At 36.0% G+C, this 26,976-nt stretch overlaps 1 protein-coding gene across 4 annotated transcripts in view; it reads right to left on the minus strand.

The window, feature by feature from the left end:
* Positions 1-26,976, minus strand: part of Glrb (glycine receptor beta) — a 68,755-nt gene that overhangs the window by 13,366 nt on the left and 28,413 nt on the right. For all 4 annotated transcript variants that reach the window (XM_021157782.2, XM_021157781.1, XM_021157780.1 and 1 more), the window contains exons 3-7: positions 21,880-21,986; positions 20,258-20,325; positions 4,469-4,698; positions 4,280-4,362; positions 2,707-2,847 (exon numbers count right to left, since the gene is read on the minus strand). In XM_021157782.2, coding sequence (XP_021013441.1) covers positions 2,707-2,847; positions 4,280-4,362; positions 4,469-4,698; positions 20,258-20,325; positions 21,880-21,986 — 629 coding nt within the window. The remainder of the gene's footprint in view (positions 1-2,706; positions 2,848-4,279; positions 4,363-4,468; positions 4,699-20,257; positions 20,326-21,879; positions 21,987-26,976) is intronic.

The following is a 26,976-nucleotide window of genomic DNA, read 5'->3' on the forward strand; positions in this document are numbered from 1 at the left end:
TAGTACAGCTTTAGGTCCGGCATGGTGATTCCACCAGAGGTTCTTTTATCCTTGAGAAGAGTTTTTGCTATCCTAGGTTTTTTGTTATTCCAGATGAATCTGCCCATATTATAAATTATACCCAGCACTATCTCTGGGAGATTAGCGAGGTGATAACATGGACCAGAAGCAGTGCGTGGGTAGGAATGGGAGCACATGCTGATGATGACATCAGAAACAAAATGTGCAGCTCACTAGTTTTAACCTCATTAAAAACAAAGCAATACAGTATATTGTTCACAGGTCTCACAAGACAAGGGGATAGCCATTGTCTATCCTGGCCCCCATTTAAACTTATTCCCCTGATAACAAAACCATATGCTCTTGATCAATGACTATGGGCAATCTTTCAAAAGTATAACCTTTCATAAAAACAGAAAGTATTTTGTATTACAAGTGATAGATTTGAAAAGACTCATGGTACTTTTTAAGTATGGTGCTCAAAGCACCTTGTTTTGTAATAATATCAATTTATGCAGTAACAATATCATTTTGTAACACTATCATTTATTCATTCACCTACTGCATATGAATTGAAGTACAAAACATATGAAACTATAAGCAATTATACATATATGTATATTTACATATACATATATATATACATGAAGCTCTTCCAGATACTATGTATATTATATATACTAAACTATATCTAATATATAGTATTCATACTATATTAGTGTATATACTATATATACTGATACATTGTCACTATAAATTTGTATATTAAAATAAAAATGTACATTCCACTTCACTATGTTTAAAGGTATCCTGACTAAATGCCATATCCCATGTGTTTTAAAGCAGAGTTCCACCATGGTCTTTCATAAAGGTCCTGACTAGGGGCCTTCATGAGCTGTCGATACAGGTAGCTGTAAAATGTATGTTGGATATTACAGTGATTTGCTTCATAAACTTTTATTAGAAACATTTCTTGATCTTTTTGATCTCTCTCTAGTCTGTTATATTTATGAGAGGCAGGTGGGCAGCTAATTGATATAAATGTGCACTGGGAAATTTCAATTTTCTTTCCATTTCCTGTGTCATTTTCTTTCATTATTCACTTAGGCACCCAATTTAAGTATTTTCATTTGTGTCCCTGTATTCTTCACCTTCATTATCTGTTAGTCATGGAATAGCATAATTTCAGTAAAGTTAATGCCAATTTAGACTTCCTTTACAAATTAGTTTTGCCAATACTGTGTGAGAACATAAATAGATGTACATGGCTACATAATTTTATACAAATTTGCATGTTTAGTATCACATATATTTTGAACTATCTGGTTTTACAAAGTTTTGCAAATATTATCTAAATACTGAATGTTTTACTTCTGATTTATATAAATAGTGATAATAATATGAAACATAGTAAATGTCCAAAGAATGTTACCTACAACCTCGCTGTCACTGTTGTCTGCAGCTACTGGAATTAAAAGGTCTTATTCATGATTAATCAAAAATTACCTTGAAGCCCTTTACGGGACTCTAGAGCAGTCATCTAAATTATTTCTTTGCACCACATATTCCAATTCCCTTCTAAGAAGTAAGGAATTTTCACTTTTTCTCATTTAAATTGAAAAACTACTTATTTATGATGTATCCTGAATTTACTACAAAGTCTCCCCATAAGAGTATGTAATCTCATTAATTCATTTGAAAGTCAACAGCAGATGCTTGCTTTAAGTTTAATACAAAATTTCCTGATCTTGCATATATTTATATTAGGACTGCGAATATGAAACTCTTCGCTCTCTCAATTTAAAGTATTTTCACCTGATGACATCATAATAGTAGACTTTGTGCATAATATAAATGCTTCCAAAACCATAAACTTAGCTCCTATGTAGTTCAGGGTAACTTTGCCATGACTTGTTTTTCACTGCAGAATTGTAGGCTGCTTCCAAGTTAAACTAAGAATTGCTAATAGTGGCATAATCAAATTTCTGTATTATTTAACTTTAAATTGTTAAGTGAAATGCCTTAACGCTACTGCAACTGAACCCCCTTAGTGACATAAGCTGGTAGTGCAGATGCAGAGGCTGCACGCTGAGTTTTATGAGTGCGGGGGAGTGACTTGTGAAGTTCTTCAAAAGCTCATTGCACTTTAATAACTAAGGTTGCTTTCCTTTGCCTTGCATATCCTATGACCTGACAGATAATACCACACAAGGAATATTCACTTATGATCATTATCATCAATTTTCTCTTACTCTTATTGCTTCTCATGTACCATAAAGATCAATGCTTTTGAAATTAACAAGACAGTCTAATTCTCATCTAAATAAAACAGTTCACAAGACAACAGATGAATAAAGATGGATTATACTGTGCTATATTAAATGCTCAGTTCCAAAGATAAACTTGTCAAAACTTGGCAACGTCTAAGGAAACATTACTTGAAAAAGTTTGTGTTACTGTAATGAAATATTGACAGGCTCTTACCAAGAGAATTACGTAGAGAAAACCCCATCTATTTCTTAATTAAAAGATCAAACATCTTAAATGAATATTCTGTATAAAAGGTTTTAACACATGGTTATGAGGATACATTTCTTACATTTATTTTATTTTAGATCATTTTGATTCTTTCCTAATCTATAATTAAAGCTCAAACAAAAGTTTGAAACATGGGTAATTAGTTTTATTTTCTAAGACATCACTTACCAGTGCCTTTATAGTATTTTGTACAGTTGCCATATTCGATATCCTCCTTTTTAATATCAAATTGAGGTAAAGCAATTTTTTCCAACTGAACAGGATCTCCTGACTGCCAGATGAATCTTAAATCATCGGTTGTATATCCAACTACAATAAGTAAATAAACAAGTTAGAGGAAAATATGCATATCAATGCTTTCTCCTTATTTCAATAATGCTTATTAAACACAGAGAAGGTAAGAAATCATGACATTATGTTATGGATTTGTAATTTAAAATTCACAGTGGCCTAATTTTTGGCCATGCACAAAATATCAGCACAAGAATAACATGTCATCATCCTAAAGAAAGAATAAGTTAAATAATCATCAAAATCAGATACAATCCTAGACCACCACGTATAGAAAATATCTTCTGCATCCCTATCAGTAAAAACCATGAAAATGAGATTAATGCTCACGGCATATTTCCATTTATAATCATGTACTATGTACCTAAAGTTTTAAAACAGGTATGATTTTAAATAAATCACTGCCAGGTTCCTGCATCATGGCAGTCTAACTGAAGTAAGACTGCAGAATAAGTGGTCATCATTATAGCATCAATGAAGTAGCAAGGAATTCATGGCCTGGAATTAGGATAGGTGGTATCAACTCAGAACTACACCCAGAAATGACCTAACAAAACATTGCAAAGATCATTGGTTTCTAAAATCCTACGAAGTATTTAAATGAGTGCAGTAAGTGAATATGGGCTTATTTAAATCTGTATTAAGCATATTCTGATATATATAATGTATATATTATATATGTACATATATATGGTACTAAAACATTGCATAGACTTAAACATAATCTCATTGTTAGAAATCAACAAATATCATTAAAAGTTAGGATTCATTTTAGAGCATTAAAAAGCCACAAAACCCACTAAATAACATATAATCTAACAAACATACATAGAATATTTTACAAGATTGTTATAACTCATTAAACTAGCTTAATCTTTAAGCATCTACACTAAAGACTCTTTATGATATCAGCCTTCATTTATCAAGATTGATGGCTTATTATTTTCTAAAGATAATCATCATAGAAAATTAGTGAATATGTTTTATAGAAATTTCAGGTTATAGCATTTAGTACAACTTTTATAAGCTGAAAAACACAATCATAGGGACATAAAATATACATTTGTAAAAAATAATTTTTCTCTCCTTCCATAGAAAATCACACTTGACTGGGCTTACATATATTTCAATGTTTTCCAATTTTTACCATGAGACTATTAACACAGAACAATTATATTTTAGAGGATTATAATTTTCTATATATTTTCCACATTGCCAATCCAAGTTAGTCCAGTCTTCAGAATAAGAAGTACACAGACCAACATCAACTTGCTAAAAAGCCAACTAAAATGGAAATCTCTGTCTTCTTCAAGATTAGCCTATGCAGTATGATGTTAGTATGGTCAAATAAGCATTATGGTTTTTCACAATTATACAACACAATAATAGAACACATTATCTAGATATAAACATTTTATTCCCCAAATCATTTATAACCTCATTTACATACAGCTCTCAAGTTGCATTTTGCAGCGTTGTGTGTCCATGGGAAACAGAGTTAAGTCCAGAGGACATGAAAGAGTAATAGACAACCTGAAGGCAAGAACAGAAAAATTGGAATCATTGAGTGTACATTTCTGAGATCCACTGACTTGAAAAGGAAAATACAAATAAACAAGATCTAAATAGAACAGGGTACCTCATGCTCACAAGGACGTCTCCATCCCGAAAGATAAACAACAGGATATTTTCTTGGGTTACATCATGAAAATTGGCACTTTTTTCATTTGCAAAGAATAAGTCAGGTTTCCACAAGCACTTATACATTGTGGGGTCAACTGTCAGTGCATCTGAGCCTCTGAAGTCACTAGGTAGTTTGAGTCTGGGGTCATTCCATTTCTGTCTCAAGAAAATGTTAACTCTATAGTCCTGGGGAAGGGAAAAGCATATTCCATTGATATTTTTAATTGCTTAAAAGTAAAATAAATGTAGGCATGACATGTAATTTTACAGACCATTTTAGCAATTAAAGTATGTTTACTCTTAGAGTAGCAAACAAATAATTCCACATGACTAAGTGATAGCATCATCTAAACGAGAAAAATTCTAAAGATACCAGTGACTCTTCCTGCTCCCAAAGAAGGATGATAGTAATAGATAGAAAACAGAGGGAAACATTGCATATATCTTTTGTTAAATAGAAAAGCAATCAAGAAGGTGACAATCATAAGTGCACACACACACACACACACACACACACACACACAAAACTCTACATACTCCATTGTATCTTAATACCCACTAGTAATTGTTTTTAAGACTCCCGTGAATGTCAGAATCTCTATATAAAATGGCTTAGAATTTCTATTTGGTTTATGCAATCCTATATACGTTTAAACCATTAGATATAACACCTAATACTATGTGAATGGTGTGGGAAAAGTTATTACAAAGTATTGTTTATAGAAGAGTAAAGAGAAACAGAAATCTGTACATGTCCAGATCCAAACATGTTCACTGTAATATGCATTATTTGTTCAAAAATCCATTTGCACATGAATGAACACATTTATAGAAGTCTGATTCAGAGGACTGATATATATTCTTGTGATGTTTAGAGAAAATTTATTCATCACGATTCAAACATATGAGTTAGCGCAAAGCCTGAAGCATATAATAAAATGAGTTTTGGACTATATGAAACAGACCAAAATGGAAGCAAACTTAAAAAATATTATGTTATACTTAATTTATTTTAGTCAGTTCTTAGTTAATGTTCAGAAACAATTGCACATAACTATAACAATCAATTTGGGGGGGCATTTTTTGCTAAAAATATACGAATCAAAAAAAAACATGTGTGATTGACAAAAATATTTTAAGTTTACCAGTGAATATGCATCTCTGGCCAGACATGGTGGTGTAATCCCAGAACTTGGGAGGCAGAGGCAGATTCAGGTGGTTTACATAATGAATTCTAGGCTAACCAGTGCTATAGAGTGAGACCCTATTTCAAAGAAGACAAGAAAAGGGGGAAGAAGTGGATAAGACAAATTCTGGCACAAACTTGAGTCATCAGTGCACACTAAAATGTAGCATTGATGGCTTTCACTTTGTCCACTAAACCAGCTGTATACAAAAGTATTCAAGGCACACATTATATTGGGTTTCAGGACTTTTATAGACAACAGTCCAAAGTTCATATATCATCCCTTCAAAGCTGTTTGGAAAATGAATTAAATAACATAATTAAACTCTAAATCCATGTAAGTAGATACAAAGAACTAGGTTACTTTTTATGAAAAACTAAAACTAATACCTTTCTACATGGTATAAATATATATGCCTTACATATGTATAAATATTTTAAATCAGCTGTAAACAGGGATTCCAGAGGGAAAAATAAAAGCAGGAAACATACTCTTCTTATCATTTTCGTTTTTTATTCAGATTCTGTTCAGTATCCAGAGGAGGTAAGACGCTGAATAACTGTGCACTTTCTTAGTCTCAGCCAGGAAAGTACCATGCAGCCTGCAAACTGCACTGAATATAGGAAAAACAGCAACACACTAACATAATAGGTGTGTCCATTACTTATAAATGGCTACTGTATATTCTACAAGCCTACTGAAATATCACTGTGCTCCACATCAATATGAATTAACATATCATATAAAAGTAAAAATGATTTTAAAATTCAACATATAAACTGCCTTGCATATTATACAGACTATAGGAGTTCCAAGTTAAGTCAGTTAAGGATTATCGGAGCACACCTGCATGCCCCTGAACACTGACTTTGCAGTACCAGCATTGAGAAGACACATTCTTAATCAAATGAACTTGGACCCAGATGGAGTAAAAGAGTCTTTTCATTCAGAATGCAAAAACGGGCAGTGCACAGCTAAGTCAATATACTGCATTAGCACACAGGCACAACTGCAACTATGAGCACATGTGCACACACAAGCACACTCATGCACACTCACATACACATGTACAGACACACAAGCACCCTCATGCATGCTTACATACACATATGAACACACACATACATACATTATTCTAATGGAGGTAACGTGATTATTTATTAAAACAACCAACTCCAAGTTTCCAGGAGACACAAAGTCTGTCAAACCTTTGTATCTACTCCACAGTCATCTATAATTTCCCTTCAGGAGTAATACGCCTTATGCTAAGTCAGTTTCTCAGAAAATTTTGATCATTGTACTTTACATAAGCACATGGTAGTATTCAACTTGAGGTCATAGTGAGCATTCACTAGGATCACAATTTGAATTGTTAACCATCCCTGTCCCTGATATGATCTACCCTAATTATTGATATTATAAAGTTTCATAGTCAAAGATGATTTCAATTGCCTTCTTTAAGTACTGTGCTTTGCCAAAGGACACCATCACATAATTCTATATTTAAACTGGTAAAGTTAAATATTTATTCACTGTATTCTTATAGACTACTCATTCTATTTTTTTCCAAATTTTTATTAGGGATTTACTTCATTTACATTTCAAATGCTATCCTGAAAGTCCCTATAGCCCCCGCTCCCCTACCCACCCACTCCCACTTCTTGGCCCTGGTGTTTCCCCTATACTGGGGCATATAAAGTTTGCAAGACCAAGGGACCTCTCTTCCCAATGAGGGCCGACTAGGCCATCTTCTGCTACATATGCAGCTAGAGACACGAGCTCTGGGGGTACTGGTTAGTTCATATTGTTGTTCCACCTATAGGGTTGCAGATCCCTTCAGCTTCTTGGGTACTTTCTCTAGCTCCTCCATTGGGGGCCCTGTGTTCCATCCAATAGCTGACTGTGAGCATCAACTTCTGTATTTGCCAGGCACTGGCATAGCCTCACAAGAGACAGCTATATCAGGGTCCTTTCAGTAAAATCTTGCTAGCATATGCAATAATGTCTGTGTTTGGTGGCTGATTATGTAATAGACCCCGGGGTGGGGAAGTCTCTGAATGGTCCATCCTTTCATCTCAGCTCCAAACTTTTAGACAACTCATTCTTAACCAGGGTTGATATAAGAAATGCTACAGTTCCATGTTCAGCCAATGATACTACTATGAAACCACACCAGATAGAGTCTTCTCTTCATTAGTGATTCCTTTGTTTATTAATAAAGTACAGTCACATCATTTTGTAGTTATTTTCTTCTGCAGAAAGCATATTTAATGTGGGCATAATACAAAATACATCTAATCATCAGAGATTTTAAAGGTTTCCTTTTACTGGAAAATCATGCTTAAGTGTCTCATTTTGTTTTGCTTTTGTCGGGAGACTAGGGAACTTAGAGATAACTGGGAGTCACCCACACTCACAGTTTAACTCCTTTCCTTGGTACAGTTACTATGGTGTGACATATTCAATCAGACTTCAATTATTTTCCTCTATATTCCTAGAAGTAGGCATGAATAAAAATAGATAAAATGACAATTAGAGAATCCATCATTATCTTCTGTGCATGGCGCCCAGAAATTCCCTATCACATTTCCAGATTAAGGATACTGCATTTTACTTTCATACTAGGTTGTCCTGTCTTAGTAGGCTAGTATATATACATACAGAGATGGAAATATTAAAAACTCATTAGCATTCTTTACACTAAACCAATTACCTTGTGGAATATGTCTGCCAATTTGCTTACCATTAATTAATTTTATGGATACTATATCAATATTTCATGACAACATTCAAGATGATATCTGGGAGGGATTAAAGCAATGCTAACCTTAAATTAACTTCAGCTTACTTTGCATAATTATAGGTTACGCTGTTCTAATATTTTGGGTTGAAGTTCAGAAGATTTGTTATATATTATATTAAAATTTCCACACCCCAGCTGGTACTACTGGAAACACTTTATGTTCTACCAATTTCCAAAACTATATGGCTAACTTATGCAAAATTAATCTTTTGCAGAATAATTACATTTTAAAAAGTGTTTCTCCATGTTATTTTTTTTTACTTCTTTGCAAATGTTTAATCTATGATTCTACCCAATTCAAGATATATTCATGATACTTATTATCACACTAAGTTCAAAGCATATTTTATCAGTGGACAATGGTAGAAGACCGAGAAAATTCATACAAAGCATCAGGACCCTTGTAAAAGAACAGCCATCCGTAGGGAAAATGAACAATGGTGCAATGCTGTCTCTACCCAAATGACTTTTCAAAAATTACACTAATCTGGAATCAGAAGGTAGCAGAGACACCCAGATACTGACTGATAGAATCTGTGGGACAAACTGGAGACAGTTAGAGAGCAGCTACATATGAGATGAATGGTACAGATAAAATGGTTTCAGTTTTAAAGAAAGACAGGAAGCTTTGAGCAGGAGGAGAGCAAGATGCTTAAGACTCCTTGACCTGCAATGGGGAGGTAGATGGAATTCAAATGGAGGTGGTTGGAAGAACAGCTTAAAACACAGAAGAGCCTCAAAAATTCCAACATGACTCTCAAAACTAGATAATTCACAGAGAAGAATGTCAGAGGCTAATACAAGGGACAAAGCCCCATGGCATCCATGGCAACAGGGAGAGGAGGGAAGATCAAAGGAAAAAGAATCAAAGATTCAGAAGCGTCACCAACACTGGATCTTCACTGAGCAGGCCTGTGCTCAGGCAGGGATCTTGGACCATCACTGAGCAGGCCTGTGCTCAGTCAGGGATCTTGAGTCCTGTACATAGTCTAAGCAGCAAAAAAATCTCTTTTCAACACCTTATCAGATTAAAGGCAAGAGGTGACTTTACAAAGACCCTTACTGCTTCCACAGCTACGAGGCTGCAGGAGAAAACATACCTCTCTCTTTGCCTGGCCTGCCATGGAGAACCAGGGACTACACTGAATACATTTATCTGAAAGGGAAATAAAACTGAGTCAGAACAATGCAGAATCCCACACAGTGGAAGTCTCATTCAAACCACTGACTAGCATGTGACTCACCAGTTCTCTATAAGAAAATGAACAACAGCAAGAACTTAAATGTGAAAGCATCAAAGGCATGGGAATGGGACTTCTAGTTATACCAACCACTATCCATCCCATGATCTGAACTCTCTAGCACAAATAAAATAAGGACTGAAACAGGAACTCTAACATCACAAAGCTTCTGAGCTTATGGGATGACACCAATCCAAATAAACAAAACTGAAAGAGAAATAGCATCAAAATAGGTTCCACACTTCTGTCCTGGAGAGTGACCAGAGACAGTCTGTGTGTTCCAGTCAAGTAGCATTATACAGACAGTGTGCATCTATGACTATGCAAGGACCAAAAACTCAGCACCTGAAATCATACAGGTAACCACAAAGAGTCTATACATATCAGACAATAGACTTCATAAGAAAGAGTCTACATCTGTGCCCAGGCAAGAACCCCAGCTGTACAAAGAGGTATAACTACAGAGACAAGCTCAGTTTAATAACAGAACTCCAGGTCAGGGGATCAAACACCTCAACATAAAACCAGATATGGTGAACCTGATAGAAGACAAAGTGAGAAATAGCCTTGAATACATTGGCACAGGAGTCGACTTTCTGAACAGAACATCAATATTGCCGGCTCTAAGATCAACTATTAATAAACATGACTTCATGAAACTGAAAAGCTTTTGTAAGGCAAGAAACATCATCAATGGGACAAAGCAGCAGCCTAAATAATTGGGAAAGATTTCTTTTACGAACTCCACATCTGATAGAAGACTAATATCCAAAATATATAAAGAACTCAAGAAACTAGATATAAAAAAATAACAATCCAATTTAAAATGGGGTACAGACTTAGACAGAAAATACTCAACAAAGCAACCTAAAATTCCTGAAAAACACTTAAAGAAGTGTTCAACATCCTTAGCCATCAGAGAAATGCAAATCAAAATTAATTTGAGATTCTATCTTATGCTTGTCAGAATGACTAAGATGAGTAATTCAAGTGACAGCTCATGTTGGTGAAGATGTTTAGCAAGAGAATAGTCCTCATTTGCCAGTGGGAGTGCAAAGTTTTACAGCTACTTTAGAAATCAATATGGCAGGCCCTCAGAAAGCTGGGAATCAAACTACCTCAAGACTCAGCAATATCATTCTTGGTCATACACTCAAAGACATTCCATCCTACCACAAGGACACTCACTCTACTATGTTCATTGCAGTTTTATTCATAATATCCAGTAACTGGAAACAACCCATATATGCCTCAGCAAAAGAATGGTTAAAAACATGTAGTACAATACTCAAAGGAATATTACTCAGCTTTTAAAAATGACATAATAAAATGTGCTGGCAAATGGATGGAACTATACAAAAGTCAACCTGAATTAAGTAACCCAAACCCAGAAGATAAAATAATATGAATTCACTTACAAATGGAAATTAGCTAATAAGAAAATAATAACTTGGCTCCAATCCATAGACCCAGAGAAATAAGGAAAAGGTGGAGGTGGGGAGATTAGGAGGGATGTATGAATCTCCCTGGAAGGAAAAATTAGAATAGATTTTACTGGGAGACTTGGGGCATGTGGAGACAGATGTGGGAGTCAGGTCTTGGGGCATGAGGTTGGGTGAGATAGTGCAATGAGAGATGGTTTGAATTAGGGAGTATTTGAGGGATACTGTGTCAACCTAGTTCCGTGGATCCTAATGAGGACTCCTTGTAGTAGGGAATACAGTCTCAACTAGCCATTTCTTGTCCAGGCAAGGCTTCTAGTTGAAAGACTGGGTTACATTTAAGTGAGTTGTTGGCCAAAGAGGTACCCTAGAAATTCTCAAACAACACAGGCTTTTGCTAAGACAAACAGTTGCTTTCCACCAACTAAGAATATTGCCCCATTGTCAACGGCAACACCCACACAATTCACTGAATATGGAAATGTTGAACTGGTGACTTCATAAAGACTTCACCCCTATTTTCTAGTCTATTTGGTACAGGAAAGGACCCTGAAGGCTACTGAAAAAGAAACATGGACACAAAGCCTTTGACTTCCAACATGTCCTGCCTGCAAAATATGCTAGGGTAATGGTGGCACAGAACTTGTGGAGATAACCCACCAATGTCTGATTTTGCCTAAGGCCAACTCAAGGAACTCATACTAAACACTCCTTGGATAACAAAGAACCAGAGACTAGCTAGCTCAGACACCTAAGGTATAACCAAACAAGACTGATCTTTAAAAAAAAAAAAATCAATAGAATGACTTCTAATGATATTCTGCTAGGGGCATAAGTCATTTTCCTATGCAGTCATCATCAGAGGCTTCCTCTTGCAGCAGATGGGAACAGATGAAGAGACCCACAGGCAGACATTACATAGAGAGGAAGACTAAATGGGAGGTCTTCATTGAACCCTTCTCCCACAGAGCTCAGGGAATCTTGGGGAAGAAGAGGTAGAAAGATTGTAAGAGCCAGACGAAATGGAAGACACCAGGACATCAGGGGTCTGCACCAGGTCGTCTGATTTAATAAAGCTATTAGATTAGTATTTTCACAGGACTCCTGATTGTAAGAATGAGTAGGTTTCCGACTCTATCACCTACTCTTGGGACTCTTTGCCTCCTGTTGGGTTGTCAGGGAGGGGAAACTCATAATCAGAATATATAGTTTGAGAAAAGAATCTATTTTCGATAAAAGAAAAAATAAAGGGAAAAACACTTTAATTTTATAGTTGGTTTTGTCCTGCCATCATTCATCCCTCTCCTTTTATTAGTAGGCTTTCCCACTGATCACAAGAGAATAAAATCAGAATGTTGGAGAAGAAAGGGGCTGAAAGGAGGGGTGATAGAAGTAGGAATGGGGGTGAGTACACTCAAAACGCATGTATGTATTTGAATGAAAACATGTCTGTGGGATTTGTCACCACATACAGTGAAGTTACATTAGAGGGGAAAAAATACATTACTCCAATTAATAAGACTGATTACTATGGCATCATAGACTTGAAAATGCGAAGGTTCTGATTCAGATCTCCACTCTACATTTTAAACACTTTGACCACGAGCTAGTTTCTTAGACTTCTTAGTGTGTCTCCTTTGCTTCAGAAAAACTTCTTGTATCCAGTGTAATTAATTCACCATGTGCTAGACTTTGTGCACTAGGCAACATTTCTTAATGGTGCCTTACTTCTAAGTAAAGAATGTCAACACACTGTTAACACATTTATAGCACCTCTACACCCTTCTTTTCTGAAGATCCACTAGAGTAAGTACAATGTACTACATAAACTTCAGACTCCTTTGATGACCCATGTTTTAGGTGTTAGTGTGGGTGCATATGTAGTTATGAGTGTGAGTACATGTGTACCTGTGTGCATTTAGAGATCGAAGGTCAGCCAAAAGTGTCAATTCTTAGAGGCATATTCTGTTAGCATTTTTGGTTTTGTTTATTAGCACTGTTTTCCATAGGCCTGGAGCTCATAGAGTAGACAAGAGTGACTGACTAGTAAGCCCCAGGGATTCACCTGTCTCTACCTCCCCATGCTGGGAGGTATGCATGCAATTATGCCAAACCTTTTAAAGTCTGGATCAAACTCAGGGAATCGTGCTTCTATGGCAAGCACTTTACCAACTAAACTATCCATGGCCTATTGTATTATCTTTAACATATATGTATGAAAATAATATTCCAATGAACAACTCCAACTGGAGGTTCTTTACTTCATTTTCTCAATCTATCTATCACTTATTACTCTTATGATCTATTTTATTTTGAACAAACATCAAAGCTACTTTTCTATTAATTATAAATTACATATTACTGGGTTTCAGCATGAACCGCAACAAAATCATAGTCTAAATTGTTTTATTAAAATTAAGAGTTTAGTTCAACACTCATTAAAAGATAAGAACTCATTAGTTAGTAACCTCTGGTTAATGTTTAATGCAAAACTCCAAATAATTACTAGTTATTGACATTTCAAATGCTCTCTATTAAGACAGCTATCTTTGAAGTCTATTATTTTCCTTTTTAATTGCTCCATCTACAATAATTATAGTGCTAATACTTGTTTTGTGTTAAACAAATTTCCATCAGAAACAGGCCACTTTATCCATGAGGAATGACTTAATTGTTTATTAAGTACTTGGTGACAAATTCTACTCATTGTTCATTCAAAGTAACTCTCGATTAGTCATTATTTGCAAAATGGATGTTCTCCAAATTTTCAGTACCAATTAAAACTCAAATTAAACTGTTTCTCCAAAGCAATAAAACATTTCACAATGAGACACTATAGCCAGTTATGTCTCATCAATGGTATTTTAATAGGGAGAATTATTTATCGTTATTTCACAAACTCATTAGGCAAAACCTTCCATGATTCACTTTTACCTGTTTCTCATATAAGCAAGTGTTAACTCATTTGTTCTCCTTACATTGGGATAAAAAATAAAATTAGTATGCAAGAAAATGAAAAGATCAAGTCTTGTAGCATCTGGCAGCCTTATAATTAATTTTCTGTCAATGATTGCTTAGAAACATGGCCCAAACTGATGCCAAAGATAGACTTTTTTCAGACTAGAAGTTTCCCATGAGAAGCGTTGGGTTAAGAAAATGCTAATTAGGAGTTCTTTGTTCATATTTTAATGATTTTTCTCAAAAGTATCACTTTTTAAAGTACTTACTGAGTTCTATTGAACATTTTTTACTGTTACATTTATTGTTTTCAGATCTATACCAATTGCCCATTTATGTTATAAGCTCTTCACTAAGGACTACTGACCTCAGACTAAAAATCCCATGAGGCCAGTATTTTCTAAGCAAGAGAAATGCATTGTCCACAGTTCTGCATGGAAGTCAGATGAAGGGCTGTTCCTCAAAGTGCCTTTTTGATTTGTCCTATTCACAAGGTGGAATGGGAAAACAAGCTCCCTCTGGTTCCCCTCATAGGATATGAATTGCATTATTGAGGACTCCACCTTTAGTCCCTTTTATCTCAGAAGGCCCCACATTTTAAGACTATCTATTGCATTGGTGTTTAGCTTACATGTATGAGTTTTGGAAGGAACTAAAGAGCAGAAGGATAGCAAGCAGCACCTTCTGGGACTGTGTGCTTAGAAAGTGCTCAATAGAGTTCTATTAAATACAGAAGAGAAGCAAGGAAGTCTGTGGGAGTTTGAAAGGTTCTAACATTTAACGTGTTTCAAGTTTCAAACTTAATTTCCTTCCTATGCATTGAGAATGATGAATTACTAGAAAAATAAAATCAAACTTCAATTATTCTTCTCCTTCTGAATTGGCATAGGTGCTATGGCCTATGTAGTTTAACCACCGAAGCTCAATGGTATAGTTGGGTAAAAGAGGTAAAACAGGAAGCATCATAAAAAAAAAACACAAACTTTCTCTTGAAACTTTAGCATGCTATAAGAGGAGCTCTGACAAAGAGAAACGATAATTTTCAATATTGATTTTTAAATAGATCGTTTTCAATTTCTTAATAGAATTTACTTTAAAGAGCTATTTTAGGAGTTACTCAGTATAAAACAAATGAGATGCTTGGTACATGTAGAGTCAGACACTATCAGATAAGTCTCTCACTGGAGTAGAAAGAGGTTTTCTTTAAGTACATATTCCTCCAGCAGGATTTAGGCTTCTGGAAGTATTATTTATAAACATTCAAGAGTCTATGTATTAGTGTCGTATTTGCTCTCAGAACTAAATAAAAATGCTGTGGAAAACATTGTTCAATATTTTATAGATTTGCAGTTCAGACATCAAAATAACAAGGGTAACACTCAAGCTTTCGGTCCATGGGGCTGATTGGTGCCTTTTACAGACTTGAGGACATCTTTCCTTTCTCCTTTTAGCTTCTGGTAGCTGTCTATATTTCTTAGGTCACAGCCCTTCCTCAAACCATTCCAATCCATCTTTCCTCTCTTACAGTGATGATTAATGTGTCTGATCTTCCTGTGTCTTTTTTATTACCTTTCTCATGGATACAAGTGGACAACTACAGTGAACCTACCTATTCTTCTTACAATCCTGAATTTAACAGCAGCATCTCCTTTCCCATGAATACCATCATAGCCTCTTTCCTGTGATTAGGACCTGAGTAGCACTGGTAGACAAAGAATCAGTCGATCATAGGAGAAAACCTTGAGGATTAAGACTATGAAGAGAGGAGGATCTAGAGATCCTGTTCTGAAGGCAAGGCACTTACTGCTGTGCCTGAGGATCTGGGCTCAATCCCTAGAAGCCACATGGTCAAAGTCAAGAACCAGTACCCCCAAATGTCCTCAGGCCTCCAAAGGCATGCTGTAGAACACACACACACACACACAGAGGGGGGGAGGGGTCTTTGTTTTAAAAAGAAAAGAATAGGAAAACTATTTCATCACTTCTGATTTTATACCTAAGATTAAAAAAAAAATAGATGAAAAGTAAAGAAAAAATTGAACAAGTACATCTAAGGGTTCAAATAAATAAATATGTTGGAAGCCAATGAAGGATGGATTTGAAAATAGATTTTTAAATCTGTACATACAAGGAAAGATAAAATCATTTTAAAATAACAAAGATGAGCAATTGCAAGGAATTAAAAATAAGCCCTTTAAGCCGATCCCAGACATGATTTTGCCTTTCTTGACAAGCACAGCTGTGTTGCCCAGAATGATTTGAAGTCTATTATTAAATCAACCAAAAGGCATGCAGCAGAAAGGCATAGAAATCCCGACAGGATCATGAATTGTAGCATAGCAATAACTCAATATAATTACAAAGCATGCCTAAAGAAAGAAAACGGATTGTGTAAACAGACTTTTATTTCAATGAAAGAGCTCTTGTGTGTTTCTGATGAGACAACGTGCTCATGCGTAGACTATTACAATCACCTATGTGGCCTGATTTTCCTCCGTGGGTAATGGTTCGCTTTCCATTTAAGAAAACGCACTGTCTTAAGTAAATGGTAGGGAACACATGGAAAAATCAACAACTCTTAAGAGTGTGGCTGTAGAGCATATGTTCCCTAGACACTCTTCTCATTGCTTCGAGAGCTCTTGTTTTATTTGCCACAAATAGTAGCAGAGAAACTGGTGAAGAAATTAGAAACACCACTCCATCTAGGAATTTCATATTGGGGTGGTAAATAATCATTTGATTATTTGTGTGATGTTACGATTAATGACATCAAATATCACCTATGGCATTGATAATAACACCTGATAACAGTGGTGGGTAGCAGGATGCATGGGAACCACACAGACAGACACTGGAATTGACACAGACACAGACTATTGAGTGAGACCTCAGAATGGCAGGAAAAGGCCCAGGTTCGGGTTTGCAGGAATAAGAAACAACTTAGGGAAGATGGACACAGATGCAGTGCTTCCTCCACTCCACAACCAGGATTTGCAAATACATTGAGATAACTTCTAGTGTAGGGAAAAGCAGCCGAAATCAAAGTAAAGGGATGAATAAACCAGGAGGACCCCCTCCCCCTCCCCACAGCGCTAAGGCTGCCATGTCAATTTCACGCACTGGAGGAAAGAGTTACCCCTCTCTTTTCAGAAGTTGTCCCACATCTGTCTACCACCTGACTAGTGGCTATTAATGTTCAATCCAGCCTTCAACTCCATGCCTTGGATTGAGATTTGAATAAGCAACTGCCTGTCTATCCTGGAGAAGCCTAAAGTGGAGTGACATGCTGGGCTTCCAAGACATTAAGATTTGTTTTATTTCAGCAGTTTCTCACAGGGAAGACTCTCCTCCATTAATGAATTAAACCATGAGTGAACATGCATGAGTGCTGTTGCACGTTCTTTGGTGCGTTGAGATGTTGTATCATTTTGTAAAAGCAGAAAGTCATCATCACTGAACTTTAGGATGCTTGCAAGAACACTGTCCTCTGGATTGTAGTCTCTCCTGTTTGCAAAGTGCCACCCAATGGAGCATGACAGGCTCAGGTTCAAGTCTATTTGGTGACAACTTGAATAATCAACATCATGTTGTCATGAAGATGTAACCAACATACTGATGGAGCTGATCTTTCTGCTTTCCCAACATCTTGCTTGGGAAGAGTTTTGTTTTTATTAGTGTGTTTTTAATATGCAGCCTATGACTCTATTACTCCTGACCATATATGAATGTGCACTTGAACAACTCCACAGTCAGCTTGATCTTTCTGCTCACTATTTTTAACAAGTAATGAAGAACTAGTCTGTCTAGGTCCATTTTCTTAGAAGACGTCTGTCTGGGGCGGGGGGGGGGGGNGATTATAGATATGGACCACTGTGTCTGGCTTTTTTGTGGGGTCTTTTAAGGACCTGAAGTCACATCTTTGCTTTCATGGTGAACACTTTATAGAGAGCCATCTCCTAGCCCTCAAGAAGCCATTCAAAAAAAGACCCCTGTGGAGCCATTCACCAGTCTATATGAAGTAACTGAAACTTAGAATTCTAACATTTTCTCCTTTTCCTCTTTAGATGTATAAATTTTCAGATGATGACTTAAGTTTCTGGGAAGACTCTTTGTTCTCTCTCTTCAGCTCATTCTGAGAGAACTGGAATGGCCACAGGGGAGAATTTATTTCATAAAGCAGACCTGAAATTCCTGGTAGAGTAATAGGCACAGAGAAGATGAAGAGGGAGCAGGGCCCATGATCTTGAAGAAAACAGAAATGTGTTTTCTTCAGATTGTCTGAACAATGAGTAATGTAAGTGACACCCTCACTGGCTTCTTACAAAGTGCTTTAACAAAGTCTGTTGTGTGTTCATGGTTTGAGAGGAGTAGGTGCTATCTTCCCTTGTTAATAAGCCAAATACTAAAATAATACTTACGTGGGAGAAAAAATTTCCTTTGTTATATATTTTTACTTTAGTTTTTGAGATACTTTTTTTCAGTGATGCTAGCGGGTTTGATTGTAATGCTAGTGGAACTGCTAGAAGATTATATAATCATCCAGAAAATCTCAGAATACAGAGGAGTCTCTCAGAATACAGAAAGGGTCATTAAAGTAGTTTCTCCTTTGTTTTTAGCTGCAGAGCTATTATATTTTTTTGATCCATAAAGACATTATTTTATTCAGAAGCATGTTATTGTACAGTGTTTTGATTTCTATTGAACAAATGCTACAGTTTCTTAGAGCTGATAATATCAGCAAGTTGGTTCCACTTTCATTTAGAATTGCATAAAATTATTAAAATGTATACAAGTGAAAATTTTATACTTGCTGTAAGGATGTTGGTGGGTGATAGTGACACCAAAAACAACTATGTGTCGTGCTTACTCTCTGATACTTATAGTAACAGTTGTGATGGATTTGCTGTTGTAGAAGTATATTCAGAATATTTAAGCTCCTGAGCACTTGATAGTCATAGATAGAAAGAATTTTAGACAATTATTTAAAAGATTTAAAAGATTTTGAGATGCTTTTTGTCAGTGATGCTAGCAGGTTTGATTGTAATGCTAGTGGAACTGCTAGAGTATTATATAATCTTCCAGAATATCTCAGAATACAGTCTCTCAGAATACACTTAAATGGCATAGACATACATTGTAAGTCACTAAAACACTCCTCTGAAATGTCCTGCCATTTGTCACTTAGGAGAAAGGTGTAGTGCTTATTAATTTTAAGTATTAAAATTAATTAATTAACTTATTAATTTTTATCTATGTGAGCTCTTCGTTTCACAAGAGTAAGAGAGGGTTCTTAGAGGTGAAGTTTTGAGGGTTTCTGTTTAGTCTGCTAGGTCTCTGCTGTCTGTCCTGTATTGTATTAGATTTCTTCCTTAGCAGCCGTGAGCTAACCCTAAACACTGCTCTCCACTGTCGTCCTTCTCTTGGAAATCTCCTGGCTCTGTATTTCTCATCTCCAAAAACAGGACTATAAAGTCTGGGGTCACTAAGTAACTGATCTTTGTTTGTTTTTTTTTTTTTTCATTGATTTTATTTTTTAATGTGTCATCATTCAGCAGGTGACATAACACAGATATTTGACTCAGGAGCACATTTTTCAGGTAGATTGTTCTACTCTGTCAGTGTTATTTGGGCTTTTTAAGTATCTGCAGGATTTTAGAGGATATATTTTGAGGATGCCACATTGAATAGATTCATTGGGGACATTTGCTAAACTTTGTTGCTTAACAGAAACACACACACACTTAACACATACACACACACACACACACACACACACACATACACATACACACACATGGGACGAGGGTGGAGAGAGAGAGAGAGAGAGAGAGAGAGTTAGCTTAAAAACCTAAGTCCTTCCCCCAGATGGAATACAAACAGTTTTTCAGGGTGAATTCATATTTCCTCAGCCTAAACGTTCCAAGGCTGAATTTGAATTGTAAAATTACACAGGTGTTGAAAGCTCTGGTTTAACACAACTTGGGAATTTGTAGTTTTCCATGCTAGATTGAATATATTTCTCTCCACCATCACTCCTTGGTTTTCAGTCTTGATGGTTTACACTGTCCTCTGACTTAAAGTTTGGAAATCATAAGTATGAAATTATTATCTTACCATTGTTGTCTCTTGAATGGATCCAAAACTATTAATAAAAATGTTGACTACTACATCAACAGGAATGCCTATGAAAAAAAATAAGGATAGATTTAGAGACTGCAAAACCCTTGGTCAGAATTGTTATAATAGGATGTTAATATTTAACCTTTGTATTTTTAAAATGTACATTTAGATGCAAAAATCTTTGTTTTTAATATAACATGCTCACAATTGCTGTTGATTTCATTATCCAAGCAGAAATCCTTTTAGAAATAAATCCTAACTTCAGTTATATTCAGTGGTGTACATTACTCAGAAATATTTCTGTTTTAAGTTGTATAAACTCTGGAATATATGTTTTAATTGCCAACTGCATAATTTAATGGGTCTACTTACTAAAGAGTTTTGTAAAATTCACTTTTAAAAATAGTTTTATTTTTTGCCATTTCTAATCATTTCAAATCTTTAAATGAATTGCTATAGCAGTATTCAATAGATTTTACTGATAATTACTATATTTCCACTTTATGGCATGAAAGCACAAAGCTAATCAGACTTATAATAGAGCCATTATAAAGATTTCTGTCTGACCTGTTGGAAAATAACTTGAAAGTTCATGGAGTGAGAACTGAAGTATAATGTTGCAATTTTCTTTCTTTTCTGACTCATTGTGCCTATCAAAGGGAACATGTGCATTTCGCCTTTAGCCTCCTAAGCACTGCTGATGAGAAACAGGTGTGAATCAATGCGTGCTAGGCACGTGACAACCCAGACTGTGACTGAGGCGGCTGTGGAGAGGGACTGAATAGGCTCTGGTAATGAACAAAATCCCTGTTTTTACAACATCGCTGTAGAACTCTAGTTGACTAGAAGCAGCTGCAAGACCTTTTTTTTTTTTCTCTCTCTCTCTCTCCTCTGCAAAGGCAGAAAAAATTTTGAGCTTTATATTGCTAATCTTCTGTACATTAATGTCTGTCCCTTCCCAACAGTAACGATCACCGCCTTCCAGAGAACAACAATGCAATCTGGTCATAAAGGGTTTTTATTTTAACCGGGGCTTTATTTTTCCTTAAAACTTGTGACAAGTGGGAATATTTTGCTGATATAATAACTTTTATTCTGGAGCTGTTTTATTTATAAAGTTAGCATGTTTTTAAAACAAGTTGGCTGCCTTTCTTCAGCAAAATAACATAGATTATTTTTTTATAAATATGAAATACTAATAACAGAGAGAATTTATATACATTTGGGATTGGTCATTTTCCCTGAGTAAATGGTTGGTCTACAAATTATTAACTGTTATGTCTATTATTGAATACCACATCAATGTTCAGAGCCTAAACTTTAAATCAGTAAGATTAGGGACACAGAGTTCTTAGAAAATCGATCTCAGAGGCCAGCCTATTAATTCACAGAATATACATTTTCACTATTTTCAACTGGTAACTATGTAACACTGTTAGAATTAATATTTTTCTTAAAAACAAAAAATATATTTTAAACATTAAATAGCTCTTTCCCTAAGCACATTGCAGGACAGTTAAATGTTAACTTGAAATCCTATCCTTTTGCACATTAGAAACAGTATTATATAGGTATGAAGACTGGAGGGAATTTGTGGGAACAGAGGGACAACGAACCTTTGAAGTTTGGTCTAATCCTGGGATCATAACTGACCAGCAGCCTGTTCAAGATATTGCTGGTGGAGTTGGGGGGCACACGGGCCAGGTCCTCGGGTGACTGCTGACTGAAGGAGAAAAAAACAAAGAAGCAGCCAGTAAGTTTTAGGAAATAGCAATCAACTGAAAGCAGTCATTTTTCTCAGGAGAACTGGCTTGGCTCCCTTAAGACAAATACACAACTCCACCAAGACTTTTCCTAGTGGAAGTAAATGAACAGTTGCAAACACTGTCAGAGGCAGGGTGATCTGATTACAAATAAAAACAAGTGTATCCTTGCAAGGTAACTTTACTAACTCCATGAAACAGTATTGTTAAAAACACTGTCCAGGTTTCCTATGATTTAGTAAAACTAGGCAGACCTTTCATTTGTCCTCAAGCAACACAATCTACAGTCAAATGTGCACAAGTCAGTGAGATAGCAAAGAACAGGTTGGTTTGTTTGGTTGTTTGGTTGGTTGGTTTTGTTTGGTTTGTTGAACAATGCATATTATTTACTTGTAGAAGCAAAGGAGAATGTAAGTGTTGTGAGATAACGTGTCCAGAGAGACAGTTAAGGATCCATAAGATAATCAGACTATTTATAAAATGTTATTCTTAAGAAACAATGACATTTTTCACTTCAAATTAAATAATGGCTACCCATGGTAGATATGGCTTAAACATAGTCTTGCTACTGACAGATCAATGACACAAACAAATCACCAATAAAAGTACTACTACATATTTTCTGTATATATTTGTCATAAGCTCTTTATTTAGAAGAGAGCAGGCTATCATGGTTTTCTATTTTGCTGTTGGCTAATTACTAAGTATATGCCATGTTGCTATTACTTCTGAATAGTGAGTCATGACTAAATTGACAGCTTAACAGCACATTTTATAAATGTTATGTTGTTTCTATTTGTTTTGTTGTCCCACCCTTGATGTTTTATCAGACAATCATTTCAAACCAATAACAAACAGAAAACACACACATGACCAAAACCTCCATAATGACCCCAAGAAAGATTAAAAGGAGACAACATCTGGTATCATCTAATATGTACTAATGTGGTGATAAATGACATTAATTTCTGTGAAGCAAATTTTAATGCAATTGGCTTGACTTTTTGATCGCAACTAAAATATGTCCTAGTCATCTCCGCTCTAATACAAGGAGGCCACTAGAGGAGAAACTTAAGACAGCACAAGTTTATGGAAGAGCTAGCCCAGCTATGGATTGCTACAAAGAATCCTTTCAGATAGAAATCATTCTGAGTGCAACATATTAAACAACAGATGAAAACCAATTAATTAAATTTCCCAAAGCGCAGGAGATTGCATAGATTCTTTTAAAATTGCTTCTCATGGCCTTTATCAACTGCAATATCACACCTCCAGGGATCTTGGCACGGGTAATGAGATTTTCTATTTCGCTGCTGGTAAAATTGTAATCTCCCTAGAGCCAGTTATCATCTCTTCTCACAGGATCAGACACTCTAAGGAGAATAAAGGGATGAGGATAAATTGGATATTAGGATGCAAATTACTATTCAATCCTATCTATCGATTTTCTCATTCAAGGAGGGAAAATGGAATTAATTATGAAATATACTTTTATTGAATCAATTAAGGGCTGCTATTATTGTGTCTCTTGATATAAAATCTTTTACAATTACATTCTTCCAAAGAAAAAGAGAGAATAAAGACAATTACCTCTAATTGTATAGCTTGGAACTTTCAGGACATTTCATTTGTTTCCTCCATCATAAACTGTGTCTATCAAGGTGTGTCCTGCCTCTGTCCACTTACACAGGATTAGCCCCATACATTCAACATTGCAAGCTCTTCTTCTAATTGTACCTTTCTAAACCTAATTTGCTTTAAATTTACCTTAACCTTCATCTCGCTTCAAAAATTTGCCTAAACCATGCAATCACATTCCAGGCAATACACACAAATAAATGAATCATTTGATGACAATTGTGTAGCTTTCCTCCATGACTATTTATAGGGTAACAACTTGATACAAAACAGAACCTATGATTACCAAGGGAATCATGGCTTCTAACCTGGAGTGCCCTGTACTAAACGCACATAGGATTCAGTACTTTCTACCTGCCCTGACTGGTTCAGGTCATTTCTGTAGTATGGATTGGGTAGTGGAGGACTGATTCACCTATCCATTTCAGCCTTTCAACTGATAAACATGCTGTTACTTGATTAAAGAGAAAACCTATCTATCTAAGCAGAAGGGTATGTTTCAGGTGACAGAGAGAGAGAGAGAGAGAGAGAGAGAGATTGATTAAAAATTGGTGATAAATGGGGAAGTTTGATTGATAAGGGAATTTGGTGGTTTATCAGCAGCTCCAAAAAATAATGATGATAATAATAATGAAAACAGAAGAACGGTGTATAAATAAATATTTAAAATGTAAAGTCTGGCCCATCTACAAATTGACTTCTCATCCCATGGGAAACTCTGCATGGTGTAAGTAAAATATTATCTACCTTCTCATTACAACTCTCAAAGCTAAAGGACAGCATTTGACTTTAATATTGTACATGCTCAGACTTTAAACTACAGAATCAAGGGGAGCTTCTCTCCATAAGATATACTAAAGTTTCCAACAAATCCAGACAAGGATGTTAGTTTTATAGATGAGTAAATAAATAGCCCAAACCAGGCACTGTGGCTCACACTTGCAATCCCAGCACCTAGGAGACTGAGGTCCAAGGATCTGAGTTTGAAGCCAGTGTGAGGACCAAAGTCCCAGGTCAGTGTAGACTATAGATCCTGTTCTCAACAAAAAACAAAGAAAGAAAAAAACCAAAAAAAAAAAAAGAAAAATAAGGACTAGTCACTAGCCACCTACCCCTGTTGCTTTCTTTGTAAGAGACACAGAAACAGAGCCAGGAAAATAAACTTCTCAATATCAGGTTACTTTTCCATAACTTTGTTGTGTAAGGAGAAGGCAAGAGGAACCTCCTTACCATGCCAACTGCAGAAAGCTGGAAATGACTTCTCTACACTGATCGCTTCAAAGGTAAATCATGGCTCAGAGCTTTGGCTTGTTTGTGTGGATTTAGCCTGCATGGCAGCACTGTGATGGGCTCACGGGTCCAACATCCTGCAATAATGTCTGTGTCCACCATCCAGACTCAGGATTCCTATGCTGCTGCATCCAAGGTTCTATTGATCTTACTAATTATTGTTCTCAGTCCCTACTAAATATGAGAATTACCTTCTTCTGAGCTTTATCAGCGTCACACTGGAGCTATTCCCAAAGGCTTTCAATTCCCCTTAGAGTCAGAACAAATTGTTGTATTTCAACAAATAGAATCCGTATCCGTTGAAAAACATCACTCAAAAGTCAACCAAACACACACACACATGTATCAGGGGATACACCAATTTCTTCAGCCTTTTTTCCCATTATTTGTTTCGATAAAACTTGGCCTGAATATTTAATAAGGAGCTCATTTTTCCTATGTTAGAAGTTTATGTTAAAATTCATACAAAAATGTAAAGAAATCACACATAGTTTATATTCATAGGCATGAATTCAGTTTTTTAACTCACATAAAAACAGTAATCATAAAAAAATAGTAATCATTTGTGTATCTTACCAATATTAAAATTACATAAAAATACTTTCTATTAATTTGGGGGAGGATTAGATGGCTACAGCTACTTTCTCTATAAAACAAAGTACAATGTGCACACAGAATATTTGATTGTTTATATAATCACACACATAATTTGCAAAGTGTGATATTAGTAATTTTAAATGAAACCTAATTTGACTAACTGCTTCAGTAGTCGAATGTTCATATTTTGAATGGTTTAGCCATTTGAATATTTTTGCTCAGTCTATTAACAATTCCAATGTATTATGAAATAAGATTCACTTCTTAGCTTTATGATATTAAGAAAATAACTCACTCAGCCGAAGTAATCAAATGAGCGGGGAAATTCTGTCTTATATAACAAGCCTTTTTACCACCATCCTTGCATTGTTCACTTGTCTAAGCTTGAACCAAAGTCATTACTAACATGGGAAGTTATGTAAAGAATGTGTCAGGCTATATGGCTGCATGATGTAACGCTTTCCAGCACTCAAAGAAAAACACAGAAATCTCTTTCTAAACAGAGGTTTGACTTTCCATTAAATGTAGAATAATCTTATCATCATATGACAACTCTGGAACTGATTAGTCTAAAACGGTCTACATGGGCCCAGTGCCTCACTTTTCCTCTAACCGTAATTCTACATCTAAGGGAATACCTCCTCTTTTTTTTTCAGTGTAAAAAAAAATGCAACAGCCACAGTCATGGGGTTTCTCAGGCTGAAAGCATTGTCCGAGTGAGAAACCTGGGGCCAATGCTGCTCTGCACATGACCTAACTCAAGCACAAAGCCAAGAAGCCAACAGGGGAAGGCATAGCCTGTGGTGTTTCTACTCTTTGTTGGGTGGGATGTTGAAAATTTGATAAAATAAAGCTATATACTTCTGAAAATGGTACACAAGGACGCTGTGCATTGGTGGAGCATAGGGAGAGGTGGGGATAGAACAGCAAACGGGAAGAAGATGGAATAAAGTAGAACATCCAACTACTGAGGTCTTAGGGATACTCAGGCTCAAGATGAGAATATTTGGCTCTATGGGGATGGCTGACACATGGGTGCTGTGCACAGGATGCAGCTGAACCTAGAAGCCAGGTGGTCACCCTGGATATAAAGAGAAGTTGTGGTGAGAGGGCCACAGGAGAGTGACCCTCCCTACCCTGCTGTGTTCCTTTGATCTTCCCAAAGCAATCTCAAGAGCTTCCCTTATCTTTACACTGCTCTGTGACTAGTGCACCAAGAGCAAGGATGGCTTCACCCCGCAGGATTCGGATGGGAGCTTCAATATAGCAATGCATGTGAGCAGTGTATCTTTACCTTCTTCTTCGTGACCCTAGGAGAAAGCTGGGAAAATAATCAAAAATTCAGTCCATAGCATTTCATGTTTGCAGGGATGGTGATGACCTTGTCAGAGGTTGAGACCTGGCCTCAGCACAGAGGCCATGACA

Source organism: Mus caroli, chromosome 3 (genome assembly GCF_900094665.2).
Source record: "Mus caroli chromosome 3, CAROLI_EIJ_v1.1, whole genome shotgun sequence".
NCBI lineage: Eukaryota > Metazoa > Chordata > Mammalia > Rodentia > Muridae > Mus > Mus caroli.